Source organism: Caretta caretta, chromosome 9, assembly GCF_965140235.1.
Source record: "Caretta caretta isolate rCarCar2 chromosome 9, rCarCar1.hap1, whole genome shotgun sequence".
Taxonomy (NCBI): Eukaryota; Metazoa; Chordata; order Testudines; family Cheloniidae; genus Caretta; species Caretta caretta.
This window is the reverse complement of record NC_134214.1, coordinates 50,937,853-50,953,170: the sequence shown is the minus strand read 5'-3', so window position 1 is coordinate 50,953,170 and position 15,318 is coordinate 50,937,853. Positions and strand designations below refer to the sequence as shown.

The following is a 15,318-nucleotide window of genomic DNA, read 5'->3' as shown; positions in this document are numbered from 1 at the left end:
CCAAGGGGTCCTCATGGGAAGTAACACTGTGCTGGGATCTGGGCACGGTCCTTGCTTGGGGTAGCTCATACTCTGTGAGCCTGGTGTTCTCCCACGTGGTGGGGAAAGGCCAGCCCAAATGTCGACTGCTGCAGGAGACCACGGGATCTGTGTTGGGATTCTGCTGCAAGAAGTGACAAATAAAAGCTTCAGCAGAGGCTATCCATACAGCCATTTCAATGAACTACAGAGAAAGTAGCCAATTCGTCAGTTCTTATTTCAAAGAGCTACTGCTGGGAAAGGGACAGCCAGAGTAAATATGGAGCAAAGAATCTGCATTCTGAACATTTGAATGAGGTGGGAGTAGAGCTGGGAGAACGAGTGATATTTTTTCAGGTTGTTTGCAGTTCCAGGGAAAAAAAATTAAAAATAGTTTCAGGTTGACCCAAAGCAAAATTTTCAGGGAATTAAAAAGTAGTAAAAAAAAACAAAATTGTTTTCAGTTGGATGCAATGTTGAGTTTGACCCAAAACAAAATGTTTCAATTTTGAACTAAAAAAAAAAAAAAATTAATGAAGCTGCAGGAAATTTCTAAATGACATTTTGTCTTGAATCAAAAAATTGAAACGTTCTGGTTGGAAAATGTTGTTACAAAACAATTAGATGTTTCCAGAGTTTTGTTTTTTTGTTTTGTTTTTTCCAATGGAAACAATTTGGTGAATTCATAAAATGTTTCTGTCGACCCAAATGTGCTTTTTTTGGCGACAAAGAGTTTTGGCCAAAAAATTTCACCCACCTCTAGATGGGAATGAATCCAGACCTCATGCCAGAATTCCTCAGACTTTGAAAAAATTCAGATCAGGATCCAAACTTGGTGTTTCGGGCCCATCTTGGACAAGCAGAAAGAAGACAATCCAGACAAACCCATTGGCCCTTGGGAACTCTTCAGGTCTCACATGACTCTTAGGCACTGGGGCTGATTCCTCACTGCCTTGCCCCTGGTGCAGTTATTATTGTCTGTATTAGGGAAGATTCTAGAGACCTCAACCACCCTCAGGGCTCCGTTCTACTTGGTGCTGTACACACACACAGGCCTTGTCTAGACTAGGATTTAAGATGTAATGTTAGAGCAAATTAGCTGACGTGGTAACTAACACATTATAAAAACCGGGCTAAGAACTGGAAATCATTGCAGAGTTAAAAAAGCTGTTAGGATCAAGCAGATTATGCAATGTATGGTCACCACCTTAGGCATTTGAATAACTAGACAGACAATGGGAGGAGATTGACCAAACACAAACAAGCCTTCTAAAGCTGACAAATACAGGAGAATAAGCAGATGTGGGGCAGGGCAAATGATTCCCTATTGATCAGCTGGTTTGATTGTCATGGATCCACAGGATTGGTGTTACACCCCCAGTTTTGGAACAGTCTCCAGGAGGTGCCCCTTCAATGTGCCAGACCCCCACAGGGTCTCACTCTTCCTCCAGGGTAAGCCATGCTACCTCACTGCCTCCTTGACTGAACCTCTGGGGCTCCAGCACTCCTACTTCACACCATGAGATCTGCTCAGAGAGTCCAACTGAGCTAGACTCTTGGTAGAGACTTGTCCCCTCTTCAGAGATTAATGCACCCCAGCATACACAGTGACACTCCCACAGCACTGTCAAAACAGTTGGGGTTATTAGTCATAGAATCATAGAAGATTAGGGTTGGAAGAGACCTCAGGAGGTCATCTAGTCCAATCCCCTGCTCAAAGCAGGACTAACACCAACTAAAATATCCCAGCCAGGGCTTTTTCAAGCCAGGCCTTAAAAACCTCTAAGGATGGAGGTTCCACCACCTCCCTAGGTAACCCATTCCAGTGCTTCACCACCCTCCTTCTGAAATAGTTTTTCCTAATATCCAACCTAGACCTCCCCCACTGCAACTTGAGACCATTGCTTCTTGTTCTGTCATTTGCCACCACTGAGAACAACCGAGCTCCATCCTCTTTGGAACCCCACTTCAGGTAGTTGAAGGCTGCTGTCAAATCCCCTCTCACTCTTCTCTTCTGCAGACTAAATAACCTCAGGTCCGTCAGCCTCTCCTGTGTTAACTGGACACAGTATAGGAAGTCCTTAGATTAGCACAGAGAAATGAAAATTAGCCCAGAGACCCTGCTGGTTAGCCCAGAGCCCAGCCAAGCTGTAGTGAACCCCCATGTTTAGGCTCTGTCTGGGGTCTTAGTCTGACCTCCTTGGTCGCTTCCCAGGTCAGAGCCCTGACTCCTTCCAGCAGCCATCACTTATCCTGCACCACACACCTCCCCAGTCCTTTGTTCTCAAGCTGGGGGATTGTGCTCAGCTTCCCTGCTGAGAGTGGGTGGAAATCCATCTCCCTCTGGGTTGCTGTCAATGTCCTAGCAATTGACTTTGCCTTTGTCTTCTTGGCTCCTCCATTGATATGGGGTTGGCCTTGGTCAGTCCTTTTTTGTGACCCATCCAGGCTCAGACAGCTGGGCAACATTCATACCTATGTCTCCCAGCCTGCCCTAAGAGCAAACAGTCCTCCTCTCACCTCATCTGGGTAGCCATGCAAATTATAGGGGAAACTGAGGCACAAATAGGTTTCATAAAAATACTGCAGAAAATTGCCACTTTCTCTCCAAGGAAAAGCAATAGAAGAAGAGGGAAAATGGCTGGAGGTTGGAAAAACTTTTGGTGAACATGTGCTGCGGCTATAGAGTAGACTTTCTAAACAAGTATTGGTTTGTTACTATCCTGAAACCCTTTTGATTCTTTGCAGATTAAATAGGGTGGCATCAGGAGGTGATATATGTGGCTATTTGTAAAATTGGAAGGATGAGATTTCATATGCATTAATAATGTTGATGTTTTTTTTTAAAAGGTCTCCAGACAAGTGTGTGCCTTTTAAGCTTTAACCGGGACCTTTACCATGTGCTAAAGGCAGAATGCCTTGCCTAGACTAGACTTTTAAAAGGTGTTTGTTATCACGTTAGCCTCATGCTTTTAAATCTTCGACTGTGTCTTCACTGCCAAAATAGGTGTGTGTTTACAGCAAAAGAATGAGTGCAAATTAGCGCTCTCGCTGCAAAATCCTAGTGGAGACAAGGCGCAGGTAGTTTTTAGCTAAGACAGGTCTGCCCTATACCCCACACCTGTGGTTAACTTCACCTACCTCCAGCAAAAGCTACAGAGCCTTGTCTTCACTAGGGTTTTACAAAGAGGTGGTTAATGCCTGATAGTTATCCCACTGTAAAACACACCTTTTTGGCAGTGAAGACATGGCCATTAAGGCCATGGTGAGAGACAGTCCCCTGCCCTGAAGAGTTCAGTCTGAACAGCCCAACAGAGGAATAAGAAGGGTTATTAGTTGGGGATTGGTCCTGCTTTGAGCAGGGGGTTGGACTAGGTGACCTCCTGAGGTCCCTTCCAACCCTGATATTCTATGATTCTATGATTATCCCCACCTTATAGAAACACACAGGTCCACAAGGTCAGAGAGGAAGTCTGTGGGAGAGCAGGGAACCAAATCCAGATCTTCTACATCCCAGTCCTGACCCACAAGACAATCTGTCTGCCCCTGCACAAAGCACGGTCCACTTGCAATAGTGGCATTCTCCTCACCTAGGGCCTGCACAAAGTTCAGGGCAAGGAGGCATGAAGCCCAGAGAGGTCCCAGACCTGTGTGTCAAAGAGGGTGGGCTCAGTGCACGGAGGGCTTTGACACCCCAAGGTACTGATGGGGCAGAATGCAGGATGGGTACTCCACAGGCCTCAGAGTCTCCAAAACCTGGGTGGAAGGGGGACTTCTGTAGGTCTCTGATAGGCTAGGATATCAGCCACTGTACATGGCGCATTCACCTTGCCAACCCCTGCTCTGTCTGCCAGGTGCCTGGATCATAACGGGTGGGTCCCACGCCGGTGTGATGAAGCAGGTGGGAGAAGCTGTGAGAGACTTCAGCATGAGCAGCAGCTGCAAAGAGGGCAAAATTGTTACCATCGGCATAGCCACCTGGGGGACCGTGTACAACCGAGGCAGCCTCATCTGCCCCATGGTGAGTGTCCAGCCTCTGTGGGGTATGGGGGCTGTGTGTTTGATTGCTGCGGGGTGGGGGTGGGGGGCTTTGTGTTTGTAGACATGTCCTGAATCTCACACACCCTCAGCGGATTAGAGACATAAAGGCCAACACTTATCCCCCAACCTCTTTGAAAACCTTGCATCAGAAAGGAAAAAGGAGAAGGAATTCATGATTGCTTGTTAATACCATGTATTTAAAATACCAAGCATGCAAATGGAACTCCTGACCTTGCCCGTTTCATGTTAGAAATTTTCACACAATCTCAGCAGCGATAAGAGAAAAATAGACAGCCAAGAAAGACAGAAGGGGCCATATTATGACAAGGGTGAGGAAAATATGTCCTCCCCCTTGCAAACACATTTTAGGGCACTTTTGGTTCTAAAATAATGTAGATTCCCTCCCCCCACCCCACCCCCACTCCCAACCTCTCAGAAGTTAACCAAATCTGTGACACATTTGCTTTTGTTTCAGGGAAATATACTGGAGAATGCCTGCCATATCTGCAGAACTCCAGCTTGAGTCTGTAGTTACAGTGATAGGCCCCTCAGGAATACTTAAGGCAGACAGATTCGAGTCTAATGAGACAGTGTGACGTTATTAGGTGCCTAAATAAGTAGTCTGCCTTTCAGAAGGGCTGAGCATCCACAACTCCCATTGATTTCACTGAGAGCTGCTGAGAACTTGACGCTTTGGACAATCAGATAATTTATTCTGGAACTTGGGAGCCTAACTCCAGGCACCCCTACCCCTGTTTCAGACTCTTGGCCTCTATGCTGTGCAGTGTCCACCTTTGAATCACTGAGCTAACTGAGCTGGTAGCAATTTCAAATCCCTCCTTTGTGTATTTCTGAGCGGAAGATTCTCCCCTCTCGATTCCGTAAAGCATCAGGAGGGGCCCGGAAAGAGGGGGCCCCAGGCAGGTGGTGCAGGGAGCACTGCACAAGCTGCTGAGCTGAGAGGATTAAGTAACAGTCACTGTGAGAAACCGCTTGGGAGGGGCCGGGATGGCTATTTGTCAAAGATTGCTGCCCAGTCCTGATCCCGCCCTCTTCTGCTTTCTGGCTTTGCCTCTGTCACTACACTGGGCCATCTTGTCCATCATTCATTGATCCAAGTCAGGACTGTCCCCGTCTCTCCTCTCCCACCCCCCTGTGCGGACTCCCTCTTGCACACCTGCTGTTTTCACCACACCTGCTGGCCACCACCCTGTGCTCTTGTCTGCTTCCCTGGGGCTGTTCCTACGGGGTTCAGCCAGGGGACCCCCGCCTGCTCTGCTAATAGAGCTCTCCAAGCGAGAAGGGCCCAGCGAAATACCCCTTTTGGTCTGTCTCTCTTTCCTCTGGCCGTTTGCAGGGCGGCTTCCCGGCTGAATACGTGCTGGATGAGGAGAGCCAGGGGAACCTCTCCTGCCTGGACAGCAACCACTCCCACTTCATCCTGGTGGATGACGGGACCCATGGCAGATACGGTGTGGAGATCTCCCTGAGGACCAGACTGGAGAAGTTCATTTCCGAGCAGACTAAGGTGAAAGAAGGTAATGGCAGCACAGGTCAGCCCTGCTCCGGAGCGGAGGGAGTGAAAGACGTGAGATCCGACAGACATTGGCACCAGGGCATGGGCAAGCTCCTAGATCTCTCTGGCGTCTGGCAAGGAGGAGGTCGCGTGTTAGCATCAGTGCATTCACTGTTGGCGGGTGGTGTCAGAGAGTCCAGGGAGCAGAGCCTTTGGAGAAGGAGCTCTGTTAGTGGATAACGTCTTTCCTGCCAGGCTTTGTCAGTGGCATGGGAGGTGAATATCATAGGCTGGGGGAGGATGTGCCTCCTCAAACAGCCAGGCATGGCCCCTCCCATGCTCTGCCCCCAGGCTCACCCCACCTCCAGCTTCCTGCTCTGCGGATCCCCCTATGCAATTCTCTGGGGCTGGGGAGGCTGGAGCCGTGCCATCCACCCTCCCAGGGCTGGGGGCGCTAGCCTGGGGTGGGGGCTGGTGGTTGCGGTGGGGGGCTCTGGGCTGGAAGGAAGGGGCGGTGCTGGGTTCTAGCCTCCTGCAGCCGGCAGATCACACTCCACCCATGGTCAGTGGCGCAAGTCGAGGCAGTATTTCTGCTGGTGAAGTGACTACAAACCATCCCTGCCCTTCTGGCCAGTGCCTCCTGCTAGCTGATCTCTGGGAGCAGCTCTGCAAGCTGGCATGGGTTGGAAATACCTGTGGCTTGTCTTTTACTTGTAGCTATTTGAGGGAGATCCATGCTGGCCTGTCTTAGCAGGGCGGCTGATCTGTGAGAGGTCTGCGTCCAAATGGAGCTGACTTGAGTCCCTGCTTCCTTACAGGAGTCGCCATCAAGATCCCAATCGTCTGCGTAGTGCTGGAAGGGGGACCTGGGACGCTCAATGTAAGTACACGGGAGAGAAGGGGACGAGCGCAGCTTCCTCCTCCCAGACAGGTCAGACAGGAAGTCAGAACTGCTGGGCCTGGAAAAGCTAAAACCATGACTGCACCCAATGACTTCCAAATAACAAAGGAGCAAACACTGTGGGGATGGCTCCCCCGGAAATCCCCAGTGCAGAGACAAGCTGAGAGAGCCATGTGTTAGAGAGCCTTCACTTAGCCTGAGTGGAGGAGGACTGCAGGGGGGGTGGGGGTGGGCTCGAAGCCCATCAGTGGTGACAGATGCAGAGACGCCACCAATGGGGGACTGTGTGTAAGCTGTGGGTGCCTCGGGCCTGATGCAAAGCTCACTGGAGTTAACGAGAAGGCTCCCCTTGATTCAAGTGGATTTGGGTCAGCCCTTCTAGCTCTGCATCTCTGTGTTGCAGACAATCTACAATGCGATCACCAATGGCACCCCATGCGTGATAGTGGAGGGGTCCGGGCGTGTAGCTGATGTCATTGCACAGGTGGCCAATCGGCCTCTCCCAGAGATAACCATCTCCCTGATTCAGAAGGAACTGAGCATCCTCTTCCGGGACACCTATGAGCTCTTCACCGAGGGCAAGATCATGGAGTGGACCAAAAAGGTGAGATGCTCACACCCCATCTGCTACTCTGGCTGACATCCCCCCGAGCACTCGGATAACAGGGGAGGGCAATGCATCACCCCTCCTGGGATCTGCAGTTACCACACAAGCCACTGAGGAATGGGACCCCATGTGTGATGCTGGGGAAGTGTTCCAGACCTTAGCTATGCACCCCACTGTTGGGAGGGAGGGAGCCTGTGTCCTGTACTCACCACTCACCCTGGATGCACCTACAAACCCCATCATTTGTGTGTGCAAGCGGACATCTGTGTGAGCAAAGTGACTACGTGCACTGTGCAAATTGTCCAGAGGATGAAAGGTGAGTGTGCCTAGAGAGGGCAGGAGCGTTTCTGGGGACAAGAACACACGGGGTGAAATCCTGGTCCCACTGCAGCCAGGGGAAGTTTTGCCATCAACTCCAATGGGGCCACGATTTAACCTGCAGTCTTCTAGCAAGCAGCGGGCTGTCTGTGCATTCCAAGGACAGGGACTCGGTCTGCAGTTTGGTGGCTGGGACAGAAGTCATAGAATTAACCTCCAATGGGCTGGGAGGGGTAACAGGTGTCCAGGGCAGATGGGGATTTAACGTCAAATGGGCCATAAGGGGCCACAGATCGCAAGGCAGGAGCAGGGTATTAACTGAACTGGGTGATCCAGCCAGGATCTTCAGGAAGAGCATTAACCTCACGTGAGCTGGGTGGCACGGCAAGGGATGCTGCTGCTGCAGGACATCTGATCCTCTGCCATTCCTTGCAGATCCAAGACATAGTGCGGAGCAGGCAGCTCCTGACCATCTTCCGGGAGGGCAAAGATGGCCAGCAAGATGTGGACGTGGCCATTCTTCAGGCACTGCTCAAAGGTGAGGGGCGGGGAAGGTGTTACCTGGCTCTGCTCTGGAGACTGGTGGGCATGTGCCTGCCACCAGGCGTCAGGATGCTGCCAGTTCACACCAGAGCTGGCCATGGGCTCACCAGTGCTTGAGCTGCTCCTTAGTGGCTGCGGTACTGAGTGCACCGGTTGTCACTCCCTGGTGCAGTGTCTCTGGGCTGTGTGGGGGAGAGTGAGGTATATGCAGAGGAAAGGGATGTGTGGACAGATGTTGGCTGCGTGTGTGTTCTCCCTGCGTGCAGTCCCAGCTCTGCGCAGAAAGCTGGCACAGCAGAACTCGAGCCAACCGCCCAATGACCACAAAATCCATTAAGGTACGAAGGCACCAGGCCAAGTTTATTATCAACAAGCACAGTACTAGTATCCCGCAAACTCTACTGGACCACTAATACATGTATGCCTGTAACAATGGACCAGCTCAGTGAACAGCGGGACTTTCCATTCCTCCCTGGGCTAAACAAAAACACTCCCTCTAAAATACATCTTTATATCCTAATACAAACAAGTTAGTACTGCCCCTCTAGCATAGTTACTGCCCCCTAATGTGGCTAGTTATTACCCATCACCTTTTACATGTTGCTTCAATAAAAACATCTCTATTACGTGCTGTCATCCTGACCGTATCTTTTAAAAGGGGACAGTGTGTTCCTGTTTTCCTTGGGGAACGTTTTTGTACCATCCTTAATATTGGGATGTTCTGGTACCACCCTTCTGGAATGTGTCTGAGTGAGTGCTCTGTGCCTAGCACCTCTTAGGAACGTGTGTTTTTGTAATATCAGCCTTGTTCTTGCCAAATTCTGTGAGCAGGGCCGGCTTCTAGCTCGCAGTCTAATTTTTGCTTTATATCAGCAAAGTTTTGACTGCTACTATAGCCCAGGCCTCATACCAGGCCTCTAATACAAGAGATTGTGTCTCAGGCTCTCTTCCTACTACAGGATGGAGCAGGGATGTTGTCAATTAATTTCCCAAGTGTTTTCACTGAGCATGACCAAAGAGCATCTGTCCCTGTGGGGTGCTGCTGCGTCTTGCCCCATATGAGGCGCTGTTTCACCATTTCATCAGAGGAAGGCTGTGAGGTGCTTTGAGATGCTTTGGCACTGTCTGAATGGAAGACATTTGCCCGGTAGTTATCTAGTGCCATGCACAGATCATCCAGCCCTCGCTCTCTGCCTTTTGCTCACTCAGACCCAGGGGAACGTGTGACCCTGCTTTTGGAGGGATCACTGTTAAAACAACCACTGATCTATCACGAGACAATCGACACTCTTTCATGCTCTTCTGCTGGTCAGAAGAGTCCCCCCTGTGTATCCCACATGAGGGCAGAGTCAACCAATGTCCCTGCCCTTTCCCTTTTGGCTCATCGTCGTTGGTTACTTCACTGGCAGGGGGACATCCTGCTCCAGTGTCTGTGGGGATCCAAGCAGCTCCTTCTCAGGCCAGTTCCCATAATGCTCTTCCAGTTGGTCTCTACTGTTTCTTAAGCTGGTAGCTCTTCAGGGCAGGGATAAGGAGAGAGCTCCTGGCACATTGTCACAGGCCATAGTGCTCTACCAGTCCCCGCCGCTCAGAACAAAGCAACTGTGCTGTTTCTGCTCTGCACGTGCGCTGGATTCCCATCCAGAAATCCCACACCCATAGGATGTGTGGGGCAGGCAAAGAGACGTAGCGGCTTGGCAAATGGCTCACAACAGACCAAGAGGGCAGGAGCCCAGGAGCCGTGGTAATGGAAGGGCCAATATGGGATGTCTTCTGGTGTCTTTCTCCCAGGGTTCATTGGCCTCCCTTGCCCCTGGCCCATTGTGCTCACTGGGGTGTGCTATGGGCAGGCTGCTCTGCTCAGTTGGCTGGTTCTCCATCAAGGGGCCTGGCTCTGGATATTGCTTTTCTGAGGGTGGTAAGAATGATGTGGCCATCCCGGCCCAGCCTTGGAGTTCACTCTGTTGTATGTGCCTTTGGCTGCAGCCTCCCGAAACCGCGATCACTTTGGCCACGAGAACTGGGACCACCAGCTGAAGCTGGCAGTGGCCTGGAACAGGGTGGACATTGCTCGCAGTGAAATCTTCACAGATGACCATGAATGGAAGGTGAGACGCACTTGGCTGTGCCTGTCCTTCAGCAGCAAGTGGGGAGCAGAGGGTCTGATTTTCAGGTACTCTCCTAGACTTTAAGGCCAGAAGGGATCATCATGACCATCTAGTGTGACCTCCTGCACATCGCAGGCCACAAGATCTCTCCCTCCCACTCCTATAGTAGGCCCGAAACCTCTGGCTGAGTTACTGACCTCCTCAAATCTTGATTTAAAGGCTTCAAGTTACAGAGACTCCCACATTTACACTAGTTCAAACCAGCAAGTGACCTATACCCCAGGCTGCAGAAGGCAAAAAGCCCCCAAGGTCTCTGCCCTGGTGCAGGGATGGAGGGGTGGGATCTAAGGGGGGCTTTATGTCACCTTTGCCTCCCTCCTGTTCTGGAGCCAAGGCTGGTCAGGATGCTGGTGCAGGGCTGCCTGCTCTAATGTACGCTCTGCTTTTCCTATCTCCTGACTGCTCTGAAGCGCAGAGACTAGCCCTACTGCAATACGTGCCAGCCACACCTCCAGAGCAGGGCTACTACAGGGCCTTGTATACTGGCCAAGGAGCCCCCTGCATAGGGAGCATTCTCAGGGGGTCAATTTCTACCTGCTTTAAGGCCTTCTTATGTTGTCAGAAGCAGCTACTCTGTTTAAACCTTGTAGATGTGAGTCTGAACTACAGGTGGGGAACCCAGGATTCAGTACTTGGTAATGCCCTGTTTTTCCATAGATAAGCCCCTTCGTTTTCAGTTTAAACCGATTTTTACAGAAAAAAATCCTGGGTTTTACAAAAAGTATTATTTGTTTTTTCCAATTTGCACCCCACTTTTGTATCATTCAAATATATAAAAAATAACTTGTTTTATTAGGAAAATACCAGTACATTGCATGAGATATATGTATTACAAGAATACATTATTCTGTGTGTATATGCAAAGCTGCCCGTTGAAGTAAGTCTATGTGTTGGTCTACAAGATACACACAATAAACAGTCACGCACACAAGCTCTGAAGTATGCGTGCGCGCATCTGAATGTACGGATGAAACACACGCCCACCACAAACACATGTCAAGCTGTTAGTAGACAACGGTTTAAAGATCTGATACACAACAACGGGAAGAAAATGAAAATCTGTATCAGACTACGTTTCGGAACACAAGGAAGGATTCGAACGTTTTAAAAAAACAAAAACAGGAGAAAAGGATGAAGTTGAGCATATGCGCTGCAAATGGTTTGGCCCAATTATTAAATGTAAGTCTTTATAGGCTAATAGTTCTAAGTCTACAACAGTAAACTGTTTATTCAAATGAAAAGTTTTATTTGGGGATTATAGGTAAGGCTAAGAAAAATTCACAGAAGCCCGTGACCTGTCTCTGACTTTTACTAAAAATTTCCATGATAAAATGGAAAGGGTCTGGGCAGCTGTGGGGTGGCTGGGAGCTCTCCCCCTCACCCCCCCACCACTGGTGGGGGCTCAGAGCTCCAGGGTCCCCCTGCCACCAGCGGTGGAGGGAAGCTGCAGCGTCCTCCTGCCCACACCCCAGGGAGCTGTGGGAATCCCCCTGCTCTGCCATGGCGGCCAGGGAGCAGCCGGGGTCCTCCTGCCCTGTGGCGGTGACGGGGTGCTGCGGGGGTCCCTCTGCCTCATGGCGATGGCTGGGAGCTGCAGGGTACCCCCCTGCCTGCAGTGGCAGTTGGGAGCTGCAGGGTACCCCCTCTGTCCATGGCTGAGAGCTTGGGGGCCCTGCCGCCTGAGGCAGTGGGGGTACCTCACAGCTTCCTGCCGCTGTGGGAAGCGGTAGTACCCTGCAGCTCCCAGCCGCCAGGGCTGAAGTCACGGAGGTCTGTGGAAGTCATGGATTCCATGAATTCCACGACCTCCGGGACAAAACCGTAGCCTTAATTAGAGATATATTGTTTTCTTAAACTCAGAGGTGGCATTGTGTTTTGAGTTCTGTTTTAGTTCTGCAGCAAACCACATTGAATTCCATTCGTCAAAGCATTAATCTATGGATTATTTTTCTCCCCGTCCTTCCGCCCACCAAAATAAACCCCAGTATTTACCCAGAAAAAGTATCAATAGTTTTTTCCACCGATTTTCACCTGTTTTTGTTGTTGTAGTAATAAACACTGATAAATTCCCAGGAAAAAGAAAACGAAGGGCCCTATCCATAGATCTAATAGCAACCTGCTCAGGCCAAAAATTTGACCGGCCTTTAAATGCTGACTGGGCAGGGAATGTATTCTAGAGTCTGAATAGCTGTCTTTTAGAAATAAGTTACCACTCCACTGCCAAGAAATCTGTTGCAGATGCTGCCGTCCTTTTGCGCACTCAGCTATTATGTGCATCACGAGCCTGCTGGATGCATGGCTCCGCTCCCTGAGCTGTGCATTTTCCCGCTGACGTACTCAGCAGTGTCACAACATTCATGTGGAGAGAAGTGGGGCCGGAAGAGCAAAGCCAGCTCCACTCTCACGCACCTGTTTTTCATTCTGATTGCACAGAAGCTAAGGGTGGGAAAAATTGTGTCTTCCCTTTAATTTATCTGACTCCACTGGAACTTTGAAGTAGTTTACAGAAGTTGACGTGTTGGCAAATATTTTGTCAGAAGGCTTCAGCTGCCCGGTGGGACCCAAGAGATGGGAGCAGGGCTGGCCAGGAATTCAGAATTCCGTTCTGTAAAAATGTTGAGGTTTTGAAATCTGTTTTCATTCCGCATTGGAACAAACCCAAGACCTTTTGACATTTTTCATGAAAAAACATGAGACAGAGAGCGACCAAGTGCCCAGAATAGTTAAGACATGGGATATTGGAGATCCAGATTCAAGTCCCTGCTCTGAATAAGGCAGAGGAGGGACTTAAATTTGGATCTCCTACATCCCAGATGAGTGCCCTACTCACCAGGTATTCTGGGTTGAACCAGAAATTCCATCCTAGCTGTGAGGAACCTCCCTTACGCAAGTTCCGTCGAAACCCATACGTTCCTGCAAAAAAATTTGATTTTGATGCTTTGGCATTTCCTGATGAGAAACCCATCAAACAGAAATTCCTGACCAGCTGTAGGTGTACGTACCACTCCACGTGGTCTGGAGACAAGCAGTGGTTAAACAGAGGACACACACACACATACCTGAAAACAAAACGTGAGGGTGGCATGAGTTTCTCCATGGAAACATCCAAAGTTGCATGACAAGACGCGTCAGAGAATTACAGGGACTCCCATCTCAGCCACTGAAGAACCAAAAGCCAGGAAAGCAGAGTTCCAGAGTGCCAAACCTTCTGACCACAGAAGCATGGCCACTCGTAGGTCTAATGTCCTGCCAGGGTGGATGGCCACTACAGAGCCCCTATAGCTAGAGGATGCCATGCTCTACCAAAAGCACCACAGCCTGCAACCCCTGTGCACGCTACCTCACAGCACGTACTGACCTGAGGAGTCCCATTGAATTTGGCGGGTTTGCACATGGGAGGGGTATTACTTGGCGTGAGTAAGGCTGAAAGGATCTGGCCCCGAGGAGGGGAAATACCTGGCCAGCTGTAATACCCAGTACAGATGGGATCAGGGCTGGGTCACACAGGCAGCTGATCCTGCCAGGGCCCCAGGTCGGGAAAGACGGGCAGAAAGAAAGTACTCCTCTCCTAGGGGGAGGGGAGGAAGACCGGAGGGAGCTGGTCAGCCCCACACCACTGGATTCTGGGCAGGAAAGGGGATGAGAGCGCTGCCTAGCTGCTGTCCGAGTGGGGCAGAGCAGCCCCAGAGCCACGGCTCCTCTGAGAGGAGGGGAGAGGAGCAGGTGGCCAGTGACCCAGGGCAGAGGAGGAGCGGAGTTCTGCCCAAGGGGGCAAAACTACTTTGCTTTACTGCGGGCAGTGGAGACGTGAGCTGTGCATGGCTTGTGTCGGCCTGTCCATGCCCTCCCCTGTCTTGCTGCCTCCCCTGCTGGCTGCTTCCTCTGCTCCAGCGACCCCTGCCCAGGCTTGCTGCCGTGCCCCATGCCCGCTGCCTGCTTTGGCGCCCTGCCCTTCCCCTGGGACTAATCGGCAGAGCGGCGTCACTCAATGACAGCGCTGTCTCTGGCCTGCCAGCCTGCAGATCTGCACCCCGTGATGGCCGCCGCCCTGATCGCCAACAAGCCGGACTTCGTGAAGCTGTTCCTGGAGCAGGGCGTGCACCTGAAGGAGTTCGTCACCTGGGACACCCTGATCTACCTCTACGAGAACATGGCGCCCTCCAGCCTCTTCCACAGCAAGCTGCAGAAGGTGCTGGTGGAGGAAAAGGAGCGCTCGGCCTTCTCCAAGGTGCCAAAGATCCAACTGCACCACGTGTCCCAGGTGCTGAGGGAGCTGCTGGGCAACTCCACGCAGCCGCTGTACCCGAAGCCCAAGCATGCTGAGCGGCACCGGCTCTCCATCGCCGTCCCACATATCAAGCTCAACGTACGAGTCTCCCTGCGCTGGGGCAGGGAGCGAGGGGAGGGGGAGCTGAGGGGGGTATACCTGCTGGGAGAGGACACCAGCTGGCGAGGCCAGAACTGCGGCCAGGTTTCAAACCAGGCACCTGAGCAATCCCTGCACTGGCCAGCATCTGAGAAACCCCAGCCGTGGGACATCCAACTGAAGGCTCAGGGAGATCTACACTGGTGGGAGTGTATCAATGTGCCTCCAACCAGGGCTGACCCCTAATGCCACACTGGTGCAAAGGAGGGCTCGTGATGGCACAGCTCTCCGATCCATTATCAGGTTGGCATGGTATAACTATGCCTACCTGGCCCGGGGCCATGTATGGCCCACAGGAGCTGGCCCTGGGATAGGTACATTGGTGTAGCTCCACTGGTGTAAACTGCCCTGCTCTAGACAAGCCCTTGTATTTGTTTGGTTGTTCCTCTCCTGGTAAACACAGGTTTAAATTCCTGTAAAAGTCCAACCCCTCCTCAGCTCAAGTGGGTTCCTCTGAGTCCCCACCGGAATCACCTGAAAGCCAAACATGGCCGTTGTAGGCAGATCATTGACAGGCCCTTTCCTGGGGCCTGATTCCCATGGCCTTCCTCCTTGCACAGCGGGTTAATCATGACACACCCTTCTGTAGCAGTAGCATGTCCCACCCACATGGCACTGCTGTCCCCGTCCCAACAGCCTAAGGGGCACGGCAGGGGAGACCCTCTAAGTCAGGTGTTCCTGGCTCCACGCACTTGGGAAACCCCAGGTGTTTACAGGACAAGTACGGGCTGGGGAGGGGAGACCCTGGTAGCTACGGAGGAAACTTGCCAGCAGATTTCC

At 51.2% G+C, this 15,318-nt stretch overlaps 1 protein-coding gene across 4 annotated transcripts in view; it reads left to right on the top strand.

The window, feature by feature from the left end:
- The window catches only part of TRPM2 (transient receptor potential cation channel subfamily M member 2), a 59,673-nt gene that overhangs the window by 15,388 nt on the left and 28,967 nt on the right, over positions 1-15,318 (top strand). For all 4 annotated transcript variants that reach the window (XM_075132290.1, XM_075132289.1, XM_048864699.2 and 1 more), the window contains exons 6-12: positions 3,873-4,039; positions 5,417-5,597; positions 6,394-6,455; positions 6,880-7,080; positions 7,837-7,939; positions 9,931-10,052; positions 14,128-14,478. In XM_075132290.1, the coding sequence (XP_074988391.1) occupies positions 3,873-4,039; positions 5,417-5,597; positions 6,394-6,455; positions 6,880-7,080; positions 7,837-7,939; positions 9,931-10,052; positions 14,128-14,478 (1,187 nt within the window). The remainder of the gene's footprint in view (positions 1-3,872; positions 4,040-5,416; positions 5,598-6,393; positions 6,456-6,879; positions 7,081-7,836; positions 7,940-9,930; positions 10,053-14,127; positions 14,479-15,318) is intronic.